The 16207-nt window shown below is 35.4% G+C and overlaps 1 protein-coding gene across 2 annotated transcripts in view; it reads left to right on the top strand.

The window, feature by feature from the left end:
- Positions 1–16207, top strand: part of LOC123564304 (lysosomal alpha-glucosidase-like) — a 43411-nt gene that overhangs the window by 10158 nt on the left and 17046 nt on the right. For both annotated transcript variants that reach the window (XM_045357800.2, XM_053536939.1), the window contains exons 8-15: positions 2270–2401; positions 3276–3389; positions 5652–5765; positions 9136–9223; positions 9896–10013; positions 10883–11022; positions 14132–14283; positions 14566–14714. In XM_045357800.2, the coding sequence (XP_045213735.2) occupies positions 2270–2401; positions 3276–3389; positions 5652–5765; positions 9136–9223; positions 9896–10013; positions 10883–11022; positions 14132–14283; positions 14566–14714 (1007 nt within the window). The remainder of the gene's footprint in view (positions 1–2269; positions 2402–3275; positions 3390–5651; positions 5766–9135; positions 9224–9895; positions 10014–10882; positions 11023–14131; positions 14284–14565; positions 14715–16207) is intronic.

The raw sequence follows: 16207 nt of genomic DNA, 5'->3' as shown, positions 1-16207 counted from the left end.
GAACTGGAACAGTTTTGTGACAATAACACATAATCGGCCGACTCCGGATTATCGGCATATTCGCTTGGTTACCTAACGGCAATTTTCGTGTAAAGAAAAAATATAATCTAATGCTGCAAACGTTTTAATCGGTCAAAACTGCCCAAATTTCAATGACTTGTTTTTTAGAGTATGAAGTTACTAACTGGTAGTACCAGTGAAATATAACTTACACTGAATCTTATATATTTGCCTTTTTAGCAGCTGGCGAATGGCAAAGACAGTGGGCTTTGTCCTAATATAAGCTATTATTTTTCCAGTTTCAAGAGGATATCAATTGATAGGAAATTACAGTTACAAACTAAATACCTTTCTGCAACACATGGAGTCATTAGCATTCACTGTCAATCAGTATTATGACTAAGATTGACGATCATTCATTCATTCATTCAAATAGTTTATAGAGTCGGTTGTTTACATTTTCAATTGTAACCGGTGCTCTTGTAAAAACCACTTTTTTTGAAAAATTGAAGAATGCGAAGAGCTATGGTACGGTCTCTATAACACAGTCTTATCAAAATATATTTCGCTTTAATAAGCCTCTTCAGTTGACAATATATGGAATACTGAAATGAAATTGGCATATGAGTATTCAGACGATAATGTGTACCTCTTTATGTAAGAAAGGCAGTTACTTGTGATAAGAATAACTGTACATAATAAATGAGCCGCGCCATGAGAAAATCAACATAGTGGCTTTGTGAACAGCATGGATCCAGACCAGCCTGCGCATCGGCGCAGTCTGGTCAGGATCCATGCTGTTCGCTTTCAAAGCTTATTGCAATTAGAGAACCTATTAGCGAACAGCATGGATCCTGACCAGACTGCGTGGATGCGCAGGCTGGTCTGGATCCATGCTGGTCGCAAACCCACTATGTTGGTTTTTTCATGGCGCGGCTCAAATCCTTTTTAGCAAGCTTTAATATGAAGAAGGTTTCATTTTATTAGTCTATATTATGTATAGGTAATTGCATACACTAAGACTACTAATTGCAAAGTACATGTTTAACTAGTCTTGCTTAACTAGATTTCAAGCTTCTCTCTAATTTGGAAAAAAAAGTCTGAGATATTGTCGTAGCTTGATCATTGGCATAAGCATTGCTTAACACTTCTATTTAGGTCCAGGATTTCTTGAAGACTATAAGATCTCTAGCATTGAATGTTTTTCAACATTACATGAGCAATTAGGCAATGAACTGTAACTTTCACATGCATTTTGTCATATTTATTAAGTCCAGTGTAATTGCTAAAAGAGCAATATCTGTTAAACATTGCAAACTTGTTAATCATCATTGGATGAGTATGTTGGCCAAGAACTGCAACTTGTGTGAATTTTGACAGAATTGTGACTTTTTTTGTTCTTAGGATATTGTTAAAAGTATTGTTTAAGCCTTAATTTACTTGAACACTATCGTAGTTTAAGCTTTAGAACTTTGTATACTTGTTTGTCATTATCAGGCAAGTATGGCCCTTTATATACTTAAAAAAAATAGAATTTCTTGTTTAGGATCAGTTTTCTTGAAGACTCTATGAGTTCCTACTTTGAAACCTTGTAGACTTAGATTAGTAAGTAGGTGGAGAGTGATAACTCTTGCTTGCATTTTGATAGAATTAAGGCCATTTTATAACGTGGAAAAAAATCTGTATTTAATTTACTCATTTTTTGTTGAGGTCCACTTTTCTTGAGTACTATAACTTTGAAAATTTGTATTTTTTTTTCATTATCACTAGTTGAGTAAGAAGGCCAAGAACCATAACTCTTTTCTTGGGTATTGCCTTATGTCAGGCAGTTACAGGTGAGTGTTTGCACCAGCAGGTGGTGCACTTGTAAGATCTTATAACTAAGCATTTTAAAAGCAGTGAAAAGTTGCACTCCATAGTGGTATTTTGTTTTAAAAGTCAGTCTTCTTAAAAACTGTAATGTGTTCTTTCTTGTAAAATCATCATTTGAGCCATGCCATGGGAAAACCAACATAGTGGCTTTGCGACCAGCATGGATCCAGACCAGCCTGTTCGCTAACGGTTTCTCTAATTGCAGTATCCGCGCAGTCTGGTCAGGATCCATGCTGGTCGCAAACCCACTATGTTGGTTTTCTCATGGCACGGCTCAAATTTTGTTATGGTGGGTCCAGGTGAGACTACAGAATTTAATGTATGCCAAGAAATTAATTCAGACAAAATTAAAACAATTTTACTATGTAACGTTTTTCTAATGAATGTTATTCTACAGGACACTCAGTGGAATGATATAGATTACATGCGTAAGCATCTAGACTGGACGTATGATACTAAAACATTTAATGGACTGCCAGATGTTGTAGCAGATCTTCATCAGCATGGACAACATTACATCATGATAATTGTATGTATCTCTTCTTGAAGCCATAGGAAGGAATGAGGGCTATACATTTGAATTTTATGAGAGTTAACAATATGTATATCAGTTTGAGTCTCCTGGTGTTGTAACTGATTGATATAATTTGTCTGCAGCAAATACCACTTTCGAGATCTATAGACCTTCATGTGACTTGTTACAGAACAATCAGATAAGCAGAATTTATGAGTCATGAAATAACACTAGTACATGTAATTATATATTCTAGCATAAAAATGCTGTTATTGTCACTTTTCGGGGGTGTTTTAACAGGAGAGAAAACGTGTGTTAACAGAGAGATTCTCACGCTCACGTGCTGTTATAACACCTTTTTATATATGCGTGTTCCGTGGCAAAGCGTAAACGTATTACGGCCCCAAAATGGATAATTCAAAAGGAAATGACTTCAGCGTGAAAAAACAACGTAGACTTTACCGTGCATTTCATGGAAATCTAATGACGCTGAGGGGCAATATATTCATTTATCTGGTTTTTACGCATTTATGCTAGAATAGTGTTAGTGCAATGCCATGTTCTTTTCGTGTTATAACATCTTCAGAATCCCTTGGAATAACACGAAAAAACATGCGTTATCCCTACAAAAAAGGTAGCAAAAACAAAATAACAGTTTACTTTTTTTCAATAATGTTTAGATTTTTGTAAAAACATACTGGTAAGCAGGAATATATAAACTTATCAAACTGTTTTTGTACAACTTGCTGTGGAGGTTAATGGATTTTTTTTTTATAGTTTATCAATTGTTGTATGCTTACCAGGACAGCTGGTGCTCTTAATACAGACTTTAGAAGGTGAATTAGAAAACCCCTTTTTTTACTGCAGCTGTACATGTTTTGTTTTACAGGACCCAGGTATAAGCAATGTTCAGCCTTCAGGGTCGTACCCAGCCTATGATGATGGTCTCAAGATGGACATATTCATAAAAAAACCTGATGGTTCAGCCCCTATTATAGGAACGGTAAGGATTAATTGTATCTTGAAGAATACTTCCTCTTTTGTTTGACTAAATAGTATAAAGAAAGTTTACCCTGGCGTCATCATCTATTTTGGTTCAAGGGTTAATGCACTTTCAGTTTCCAATACTCTATTACTCAGTGGAATTTGCTTTTGAATAGTTGTTCTTTGTCACCACACACATCATGTATGACAAGGTTCATTACTTTTGCAGTAATTATGTCTCCCACCACACAGCACTCTAAGTCGAACATTTTTCATCGATCTTCACCAAACTTCAACAAAATATGTCTGCCAATAAGTGCTCGGCCAAGTTCGATAACTAGCCAAATCGGCCTAGGCACTTTGGAATTATGGCCCTTGAATTACCTAAAACACCCAGATTTCTTGCGCAGTTTTACTGCCAAACTAACGCCTATGCTACTAGTAGTATAGGCGTCCTTTTGGTGTCAAGAAAGCGCATGCACATGTGGATTAAGTAAACAGTATATAAAGACTGACTTACTATTTAGATGATTAGGCAGTTGTGGGAGACATGCGCATTTCTCAGAAGCATCTAGTATTTTGTTAATTATACACGCTTAGTCCCGTACCTGTGGAACACCGGAGGGGATTATAGGAATGCCCTCCGTCCATCCGTCTGTGTGTCGGCAAATCTGGATCCTGCAATTACTCAAAATAGTATTCAAGCTAGGTTCATAAAACTTGGTATGTAAATAGAGGGCAAAATGAAGATTATGCACGTACATGACTTATGCTTTTAGGTCAAAGGTCAAGGTCACTATTGAAAGTCAAATAAAAATTCTCTCTGCTCCATAACTTTTATGTGCATTGATGGATTATCATAGTGCTACAAACAAACATTCCCCATGATGAGACAATGTTTTAGCACATGATCTATGCTTGTCAGTTAAAGGTCAAGGCCACCAGTAGAGGACTTCTGTATTGCCACTGCAATATTCCATCACTTATTACTTCAAATTTCCATTTCATGTTTTGCTGTTAATTTTGTATTTCTCATCAGAAATCACAACATTCTAGAAACATAACTCTTGTACCAATATTTATTAGATTACCATGTCTCCCTTTTTTGAGGTAGACATTTTGTTTTTTTGCTTCACTGTCTGTCGTCCATCTGTCTGTTATCAATATCAAGTCTACTCGGATATGTATTACAGGTTTTGCTGTAAAATGAATTTTTCCGGTTAAGGCTTTTTGATTTTTATACATAAAATCTACATAGTGACATTCCTTATTTTCAGTATTTTCGTTTCCCTGTAATAACTTTTACTTCCACATTCTATTTCCTAGAAAAAAACCCAGCTTGATCAAAATTAATTGCATTGGAAGATATATGTTTGTTTTTGTTGTTGTTTTTATTAAAGAAAAAAAACACCCATCTAATTCCATCATTTTACTGTTGGAAGGTCAGTGGTTCAACATTTGTGTATGGTGCATGTTTTTGCCAAGTAAATTTCTAAAATATCAAAAATAAAAAGTCCAAATATATGTAGAACTTTATTTGAAGATAAAAAGGTAAAACCGGTGGTGGTTACATTTGAAAGAATGTTTAACAGTAGCACTTCTGTTACCTGTAAAGTGAATACTTATAGGAGAGATCGCCGTGACGTCACGCGTTAACATCTGTTTATCTGGTGGTTGGCAAAACAAATGATTTTAACACCGTTTGCGTATTGAATCAGAATTTTTAATTTTTAATAACTTTTTTGCTCATTTATGGATTTTCAAAATTCAAAAAGATTTGAAATACTAACAATCTTCATATTTTTGTATCCAAATATCTTTTTTCAATGAATAAACGTTTTAAATGACATATAATTTTAAAAGCGGCGTAGTGATTTTCACAACCTTTAGAAAAACAGTGTAAGTTAAGCGTTCATAATTAATCCATTTTATTTCGAAATAACAATTAAAAGTAATCAATAAATTGCTTGTTTTATAACCTTTCCATTGATCGAAAAATTATTAATGTAATTTGTGTTTTAAGAAAGTTTAGACCGTTAGAAAAACATCACTGTTTACAAAAAACATGGACGGTCGGCTTCTGCCCACCCGATCACTGTCTTATCAGTTCTAAAAATAGAATTTGTATGCAAACACGATCTCTCCTATAACACACACAAAATATGGAATATCTATGAACTTTCAAAATGTGCCATGTCAGTATTCTCATAGTGTGAATTCTAGAGTCCAACTGAAGCATCATTCTAAGCTATATTCCATGTATGTATTATTGTATTCCCAGGTATGGCCAGGTACAACAGCATTCCCAGACTTCTTTCATCCTAACTCTTCAGCATACTGGCTACAGCAGGCCAAAGCCTACCATGATATGGTACCATTTGATGGAATATGGATTGTAAGTTACTCCCAAACCCCCGCTCTTATTACCATTTGAAGGTATATAGATTGTAGATTTCATCTCTAATCCTCTTTATTACTGTTGATTAGGTACTTGTCTGTTTTATTTCATAGCCAGTAATCTTTTTAACATTGTTTAGAATTCTGGACTGAATTGAAATTTCACACACATGTTTACTGTGATGATCTGCAGTACCCAAGTTCCATTACTCTTTTTGGTGTTATGCCAATTTTTTGACATAATAAAATTTTGTAGCTAAGCCGGTTTCTCAGTTAACACTAGTTATAATGGATTAAAATTTCACACACTTGTTCACTGTAATAATCTGACTTGTATTACATAGATTAAGTTTTTGTATGTAACCTGGTGTCTCACTTATCAATTTTTGGAATGGATTGAAATTTCCAACATTTGTTAAATGATGAGCTGATGTGCTTCGCACATATTCCATGACTTGTTTTTACATTTTCGAAAAGTTATGCCAATCTCAGCTTTTTGTATTCATTCTTTTTAGGGACAAGGCTTTTGAATAGTCAATAGCTTCTTTTCCCTAGACAACTGTTGTTAAATTTGAAAATGAAATATCCTCAAATGTTACTCTTAAACTTGAAATATAAGATAATTTTGAATGCATATACTTCCTGGTTGTTATCAAAGGATATTGTCAGTACTGTCACGGTGAGCATTCCTTTCAGTTACTAGAACTGTAAATAGTGCCAGGATTTATTTATTTTGATGGTTTTAACCTGCTAATAAAGCCAAGGGAGATTAATCATTTTTCACATGCTGACATTATAAATATTGTACTCCCAACAATCGTATTTGAAGTACTGAGAAAATTGCATCATGGTAGTTTTATCCTGTAGATGTTGCGGCCAGCCCAAATCTTTCTTATGCGTGCTGGGTTTTCAAAATTACATGGTACATTAATGCCTACTATAACATTATGTGTCACAAGCAAGACTGAGACCCTATCTCAAAAGGTCATGTTCACATGATTTAAAGTTGATTTTCTGGTCCAGTTAAGTCTAAAACGTTTTAATACATAGACAAAAGAATTTTTTCTTGTAAGACAAACATGTCCCTTGCAAGACTTTGACCTCTAGCTCAAAGGTCAAGGTCTTACCTAGGGTTCAGATTAGATATGTTTTTTATTAAAGTGCTATTAATCACAGGACACTTACTTCTGTTTCCTGGAGCATTCGTGTCCTATGATCACATTTCTAGTTGTACTTCTATCAAATAGCTTATATATGCAAATACTGTGATAAATTTTAAGTCAGCTACATCATTGGTTTGTCTTTGTCAGTAATTACTGTTTCTTTCATGGCCTTTAACAGTTGACTGAAATACAATGACTAAAACTATATTTTGAACTTTCACCATTTCAAACAGTGAGTTTATTTTATAATAGTTTCCACTTGTACAGAATTACACTTGTACATGAAACAATATAAATTATGACTCATTGGAAAATTTCATCAAAATAGTCAAAAACAATATAGATATACATGTATAAGAACAGATACAAGGATATATGGCTAACCATATCAAACTGTAAAAGAAATGCAAAAATCTTAACATGATCATTGTGACATTATGAATTTATGAGTGATGTTGTTCAATACATTATGCTGTTGTGCAATGCATGTGACATTGTGCAGACAAGATTAGTGCAATGAAATAAGAAAGAAAAATTGTTTACTTTACATGTAAGATGAATATATCTTCCACTCTTGAACACAAGATGGCTGTGCCACTCATGAAAATACTGCATCTAGTGTTCATTCAGTGAAAGGTAATTTAACTGAAACAAACAAATATTCTCTGGTTTTGGTCAAAATGGCTGTTTCACGAGTACATGAATTTATTTTCATCAAATTCAAATTCAAAAGATATGAAAGATTAGGAATTTCAAAATTTCTTGACATCTAATTACGAGGAGTGTTCGCTATGAATTGCTTATTGTCCTCTAGCTCGTTATCCATGTGGGGCACGATAAAAACCAATACCTACCTGTATAGGGTTATTCAATACCTACACAACGGTGTATAAATGTACATGTTAGACTAAGAGTAAGACATAAAATTTGCCATTTGAATACACGCAATCATTGACCACTGTAGTAAAAATGGTTGGTAGAAGCGTCGACAAGAAAGATGAAATACGGGCTTACATCAAAGCTCGCTCAAAACTTGGTTGTTCTTTGAAGCAGCTGATGACTGAACTTTCTACTGCTTATGGACCTTCTTGTGTGTCTTACGACACAGTTCGGCGGTGGAAAAAGAAATTTGAGTCTGGTGTAGAGTCCATCAAAAATGCACCGAAATCAGGTAGGCCAAAATCTGCATCTCGTAAAGAAATCATTTCCAAAGTAAAGGAAATCATTGAAGGAGATGCCAGATTTACAGTTCGTGATATTGCACGAAAGGTAGGCATATCACTATCAACGGTTCACCTTATTTTGAAGAAGCATTTGAAAGTCAGAAAGATTTCTGCTAGATGGGTGCCACATCTGTTGACTGATGAGCAAAAGTGGCAACGGGTTATAGTGGCCAAAAAGCTGCTTCAAATGTTTCCAAAATATGACAAAAAGCAGTTTGCCAATATCGTCACAGGTAATGAAACCTGGGTCCATTATTTTGAGCCCGTCAGAAAGGTTAGCAATAAGATCTGGGCCACTAAACACAGCAAACGCCCAATAATTGCCAAACGTTCTTTGAGTGCAAAGAAGGTTTTGTATGCAATCTTCTTCTCTGGTGAAGGAGTCGCAATAAAAGTGCCGGTGAAAAAGGGCAAAAGCATCACCGGAAAGTACTACAAAGACGTAGTACTGAAGAAACTGAAAAAGTATCATCAGAAACGACGCCCTGCCACTGGTTTTAAACATGTCCGTCTTCTACATGACAATGCCTCCGCAATAGTTACGGCGTTTTTGAAGATAGAAAAAGTAACTGTTTTGCCTCACCCCCCGTATTCCCCAGACCTTGCCCCATGTGATTTCTTTTTGTTTCCGGAATTGAAATCATTCCTTGCTGGGCGGAAATACCAGTCCTGACAGGCACTTGGATCTGCCATTCATCAGTACCTTATTACTGTGCCCAAATCAGCTTACCGTGACGCCTTCAAGAAGTGGATACATCGGCTGAAACTTTGCATTTCTAGCCACGGGGAGTACTTTGAGGGCATGAAATGAGCCCTTTTGGGCTAACTTGAAATTTGAAGTCTCCAGATAGAAATAAGCAATTCATTTCGAACATCCCTCGTATGCTGAATTTAACCACAAAGTACATAAAAGTAAGTTCCCCCACAAATAACAAGCTTACAGTATATGGTTGATATATATAGTTTTATTTTTATTTTTAAGGACATGAATGAGCCTTCTAACTTTGTAGCTGGGTCAGAGTCTGGGTGTCCCGACAATACATTAGAAAATCCACCTTTTGTTCCACCAGGTATTGTTCTTTTATCTTTATTACATGACTCTGTATAAATCACTGGTTCATAGTTTATGCTGTTGACCAGCCTGTAGTTCAAATTTTGCTGTTCTGAATTCTAACTTTGAAATTTATTTCTGATGTCATGTAATAAAATATTTATTAAATGATTTGCTGGTCAATAGTCCAAACTATTAGCCATCACACCTCAGGCAGATAGTTTTGACTATTCACCTGCAAGCTTAGCTATTCAGTGAGGGTATGCTGTTGCATATTTCTAACTGTTTTCTGCAATTATCACTTTTTCGCTATTCTAGCTATTAATTTGTGCTTTTTTCTGCAATATATTGTTTCCTATGACAGGGTTTGTATTTGATTTTATCACTTACATATCACCTTGGCCAGATCAGCAGTTACAACTTACCAAACTGATGTTTTGCCATTCTTGGCAGACTTACGTGTAATCAAAATTACTTAGATGCATTTGTTTCATTATAATACATGTAGCTTTGTTTGAAGACTTCAGAATAGGGGGCCTCCATGGCCAGGTGGTTGTGATGTCAGATGTTTTTGCTCTCACTGTTTTTAGTTTAAACTGTTCTAATTTTGGTATCTTTCATTGTATTAAGTTGTCTTCATGAAAGCAGTATTTCAGTATTGCTTAGTGTTTTCTGCTTGCATTTTTAACAGTTTTACTTGGAGGGAAATTAAAAGACAAGACACTGTGTGCATCAGCAAAGCAACACATTTCATCTCATTATAACCTGCACAGTCTGTATGGACACAGTGAAGCAATCGCCACAAAAAGGTATGTCGGTTAATACAATCAGACCCGTAGTAAATCCAGGCTTGATTTTGATAACAGTAAGATTGTAAATCAGTCTTAAACCTTGCCATTGGATAATGTATTCCACAACTGAACCCAGAATCAACCAATCAGATGCTGATGTTTTAAGGCTGATGCTTACACTCTTTTATAGTAACCTGTTACCCAGCCTTTGTCACAATTCTGAAGCTTAATCAAGTACTATTTTGCCTTTCTTGTCTGTCAAATCCTGCTCAGTCCCAGCTTCAATGTTCTATCAAATTATGTGCTGCCTTGTTGGTCTGTCTAATCTACTCTGTCCTATCTCCAAACTTTTATCAAGTTCTGCTTTGCCCCTTCCCCTCCATCTAATCCCTTTCAGTCTAAAGTGTAAATTTCTATCAAGTTCTGCTTCACCCTTCTGTCAAACATGTTTAGTATCAAGCTCAATGCTTTATGAAATTCTGTTTTGCCCTTCCCTTTTGTTTAGTCCTGTTCAGTCCCAAGTCAAAATGCTTGATCACATTTGCCTAGCTTTTTGCATCTGTCTAATACCTTTCAGTCCAAAGTCTAAATTTCTATCAAGCTGTTCTTTGCCCTTTCGTTCTGTCTAGTCCTGTTTAGTCCAAAGTAAAAATGCTTGATCAAGTTTGCTTGTCTAATAACTTTCAGTCCGAAATCTATTTCTATAAAGTTCTGCTTCACCCTTTTCTTCTGTCAAATATGTTTAGTACCAAGCTCAATGCTTTCTGAAATTCTTGTGCATGCCAAGTCCTGTGTTTTAAATTGATCTTTAATTTTGCCACAGATGAAAATTACTCTTGCTTTAGTAATAGACCTCATCATTAATTTTTGTTTGCAATGTATTACAGTGCGCTAGACATTATAAAAGGAGGGAACACAAGAAGTATAGTAATATCTAGGTCAACCTACCCTAGCACCGGGGTACACTCTGGTCACTGGCTGGGTGATAACAATGCACAGTGGACTGATTCATATTACTCCATACCAGGTAACATCAGTAGTAATGCTGTATGTATTCATAATTTCTGTGAAATGTGAAGTAGGCGATAATTTGCCGTTGAGGATGAAATTTACTTTGTTAGAACCTAATTAACATTTTCACTGCCATTAGGGTTTAGTGTTTAATTATGTATACACTGCTTAAGCGACTGTAGCGGAATTGCTCACCTGTCAGTCTTAATCCTGGTAAAATTTAATATTCTCCTAGGGAATGTAACTCTTCACAGTTTACATCGATACAACTTACAAGAGTTGTTTCCCTAAAACATCCATAAGGCAGTTCTACAAGTTTGATAAATGTAGAATTTAGCCTGGCATATGGAAACCAGTATCATTTTGTGAAATAATGGCAACCCATGTGTAATTTTATTCAAACTGCAGCATTACTATCTATAGATGAAATATTATATTAGAAAAATTTGACATGTTAAATAGTTCCAAATAATGTGTTATAATCAACTGGAAATGTACTGATCTCTTTAACCATTGGCAAATATTGCGTTATAGAAATGTTTTTGATCCAAACATGCAGAACTACCTTAACCGTTCTGAAACCAGAGCATTTTAAGCATTGACAAAAGAAATTTGAAAATAAGAAATTTGCAGTTATTTGTTAATACAGCTTTGCTTATATTTAGTGCGTATATTTCAATAATTTTCATTAAGAACTATTTTTTTTCCTTATTCCACTCTAGTGAACTGTGAAAACATTGAGAGAGAAAAATGAATATCCAATATGGCCACCATAATCATCATTTCACTTGACTGTAGTGATTAGGAATACAAAACTCAATAATGTGTTCTATTATTAATATGTACTCCAAGTTTCATTAAGCTTTATCTGTAAAAAAATACCATAGTTTGCCTTTTAGTACATACATATTCCTGTAGATCCATTAGAATGGTGAAACTAAAGTAAAGCATGCTTTATAGACCATGTCTATTACAAGACCACTTGCATTTAGGAACCACAGTTTCAGTTCCCTTTTGTGTTATTAAAGAAGTATATTGTATTAAGAGACCAAGTTTTTACCTTCAGTTATGTGGTCTCTAAAAGCAAGTTGTACTTTAGTTGAATGTATTACCTTTCCATAAAGGCCAGACTATACTAAAGGAAAAGCATGGAAACCATCTGATCTAGTCACATAATAGTGGATAGGTTATTGAACAGTGATATTTCGCTTAGGCTGGCCACAGTGGTCTTACTTAAGACTAGTTTTTGTTCAAGATGTGTTTTCGATATTTTGGTAGATAAAAATGAAAGAGAAGGTTGTTGCTGGTGAACTAAAACTCAGTTTTAGTATGAGTAGTAATACCAGGTCACAGTAGTGTGATTTTTTTGTGATTTTTCAGTTAGCAAACGTAACAAATAAGATATATGACCCATATTTATGTCTCCCACCACACAGTGATATTGATTTACTCCTGTCTGTGTGTGTGTGTGTGTGTGTCTGTCTGTCTGTCTGTCTGTCACAAATCTTGTCCGCACTCTAAGTCGAACATTTCTTATCTGATCTTCACCAAACTTGAACAAAATGTGTTTGACCATAAGTCCTCAGCCAAGTTCGATAACTAGCAAAATCGGCCCAGGCACTTCAGAATTATGGCCCATGAATTACCGAAAATCGGACTTTTTACTCTTGTCCGCACTCTTAAGTCGAACATTTCTCATCCGATCTTCACCAAACTTGTGTCTCCCACCACACAGTGATATTGATTTACTCCTGTCTCTGTGTGTGTGTCTGTGTGTGTGTGTCTGTGTGTCTGTCTGTCACAAATCTTGTCCGCACTCTAAGTCGAACATTTCTCATCTGATCTTCACCAAACTTGAACAAAATGTGTTTGACCATAAGTCCTCGGCCAGGTTTGATAACTTGCCAAATTGGCCCAGGCACTTCAGAATTATGGCCCTTAAATTACCCAAAATCAGCCTTTTTACTCTTCAAAGGTATATTTGTAGTGAGTAAACAGTATATAAAGACTGACTTACTATTTAGATTATTAGGCAGCTGTGGGAGACATGCGCTTTTCTCAAAAGCAGCTCTAGACTAGTTTTCTCTTTATTGTAAGTCAGTTTTAGGATAATTCTTCAAAATGAGGTATGGATATTTACTCTAAAATGGGTCTAGCTGTGTGTGGCAGCTCTGGGAACATTGTCTATTTTATATAGAATATATAGAGAATAATATAGAGGAATGTTGGACCTAAATGCATGGCACTTGATTTTTTTTTCTATTTGCAATACTATATTTATTTAAATTAGCATTCAAGTATTCACAAAGATAATGTTCTAGTTGTAGTGAGTTTGCTTTCACTGCTTTTAATGGTCACGTTACTTTGAACATCTATTGTTTGCAAGATTAGCCCTTACCTTGCTTAATTTCTAAAATGGACTGGTTGATCATTCAATTTAGATAGAACCATTTATTATTGGAAGGTATGTTCACTGAAAATTTACTGAGTGAAAAGCGAAAAGTGCACACCATGATCAGCCTATATGGATGTGCAGGCTGATCTTGGTCTGCACTGGTCACAAAGGCAGAATCACTTGCTGCTAGCAGGCTAACGGTTAAAAAAGAAAGCACATTTTGTTGTTCATGTGTCAGCAGGCAAAAGGTTAATATTTATTTTCATTTCAAAATAATAGTTAATCATCCTCAGATTATTTATCCAACTACTTTAAGAGCAGAAATTTTTGCAAGGGTTTAATTTTGGCTATATTCATGAGGCCCTAAATTTCACGAAAATTAATCTTTATGTAAATATTCACCATTAGTATAATTCAAATTCAAAAAGGATACCATTTTTACTGTTTCGCAAATATTAAACCTCGCAAAATTTTGACCCAGCAAAAATATGTTCTTTTACAGTAATTATGGGGATAGTTAAATTTTGTAGTCCCATTTGAACCTATTGAAAAAAGAACATATTTTATGTTACTGAATAGGTGTGTATTTCTTTAAGAGGGCATTGAGAATTTATGACATTTTGTCAAGATAAAAATTTCTAAGCAAACAATGCACAAAAAAAAAACATGGTAAAAATTGTCAGGCACAAAATGTTACACAATCAGTAATGCTCTAACAATTTAATTCCAGGTATATTAAACTTTAATTTGTTTGGAATCCCACTGGTTGGTGCAGATATTTGTGGGTTCAATGGAAACACGAACACGGAACTGTGTACTCGGTGGATGCAGCTAGGAGCTTTCTACCCATTCATGAGGAATCATAATACCTTTGGAACTGTGGTATTTTTCTTGCCTGATGTTTTAAGTTTTAAGAGATTTTAATAGTTGCCTTTAAATTGACAGTTGACAGGTCCGAACTTCCAAGTACAGTCATATTGGTTAAATTCAGCTTGATAATTTCAAATGGTTTGGACCACTTTATATAACTTTTGATATCTTTATTTGTATTTTCCTCTTTGATTTTTAAGCTGTTCACTTACTAATCAACATTCTCATTTCAGTCCTTCAAAAAAATTATCACCCTGTATCATTTAACATAATATATATCTTATGTATATTCAGGATCAGGATCCTGCGGCTTTTGACCAAGCCACACAAAAGATTATGAGAGATGCCCTCAACCTCAGATATACCTTACTGCCTTACCTATATACATTGTTCTATAGAAGTCATGTAGATGGCCTACCAGTTGTTAGGCCTTTGTTCTTCCAGTAAGTACACCTTAAATTGTGTTATACAATACATTGTTAACTCTATGGAGAACAAAGAGCTTATGGTGAGCTTTTAGGACCATTGGATTTCCATTGCCATTACTGATCCCCATTAGGTTCTTCAAATCTAGGTCATCCATGCAGAATTCTGGCTGCCATGGCATTCGAAAGGAAAAACTTTAAAAATCTTATTTTCAGAAACCACTGTTTTTAAAATAATTTTAGGTGACTGTCTATGAAATTTCTTCAAATCATAATGATTCATTAAAAAGCATGACTGCCAGGGGGCAGGGCTAGTTTTCAATACTTGAGAGTCTCCTCATAAACTGCTGGTCCAGTTTCAAAATCATTTTACAGCTGTGTTCCTCCACATGGCTGCCAGGGGTTAGGACCAGATTTATCCATATTGTTTTATGGAAAACTTCAAAACTTTCGTTCGAAACTCCTGGTCTGATTTCAGAATAATATGACTGCTCTGTTCCTTGGTTGACCATCTACCAAATTCAATCAAAGCATTCTGTTTCATTAAAAACATGGCTGCCAAGGGGTGAGGCTAGTTTTATAGAAAACTTTAAAAAAATCATTTCCTCTGGAACTGCTACCATATTCATAATTCAGAACAATTTCGCACAGATGTTCCTTCAAACTCCCACCCCCCTTACCCCCACCCACTGAACCCCATTCTACCCCCTCAACTATTTAGCTCACCTGAGCACAAAGTGCTCAAGGTGAGCTTTTGTGATTGCCCTGTGTCCGTCGTCATCCATCTGTCAGTCGTCTGTCATCAACAATTTCACTGTTAACACTCTAAGAGGTCACAATTTTAGCCCAATCTTAATGAAACTTGGTCAGAATGTTACCCTCAATAAACTCTTGGACGAGTTCGATATTGGGTCATCTGGGGCAAAAACTAGTCACCAGGTCAAATAAAAGGAAAAGCTTGTTAACACTCTAGAGGTCACAATTTTGGCCAAATCTTAATGAAACTAGGTCAGAATGTTACCCTCAATAAAATCTTGGACAAGTTTGATATTGGGTCATCTGGGGTAAAAAACAAGGTCACCAGGTCAAATCAAAGGAAAAGCTTGTTAACACTCTAGAGGTCACAATTTTGGCCCAATCAGAATGAAACTTGGTTAGAATGTTACTCTCAACAAAATCTTGGACGAGTTCGATATTGGGTCATCTGGGGTCAAAAACTAGGTCACCAGATCAAATCAAAAGAAAAGCTTGTTATAACTGTAGAGGCCACATTTATGACTGTATCTTCATGAATGTTAATCTTGATGATCTTTAGGTCAAGTTCAAATCTGGGTCATCTGGGTTAAAAAACTAGGTCACCAGGTCCAATCAAAGAAAAAGTTAGTTAACACCCTAGAGGCCACATTTATGACTGTATATTAATGAAATTTTTTCAGAATATTAATCTTGATGGTCTTTAGGTCGAGTTCAAATCTGGGCCAGGTGGGGCCAAAAACTAGGTCACCAGGTCA

Source organism: Mercenaria mercenaria, chromosome 2 (genome assembly GCF_021730395.1).
Source record: "Mercenaria mercenaria strain notata chromosome 2, MADL_Memer_1, whole genome shotgun sequence".
NCBI classification, from domain to species: Eukaryota; Metazoa; Mollusca; class Bivalvia; order Venerida; family Veneridae; genus Mercenaria; species Mercenaria mercenaria.
Note: the sequence above shows the minus strand (reverse complement) of the source record. Positions and strands in the feature narration are given on the sequence as shown.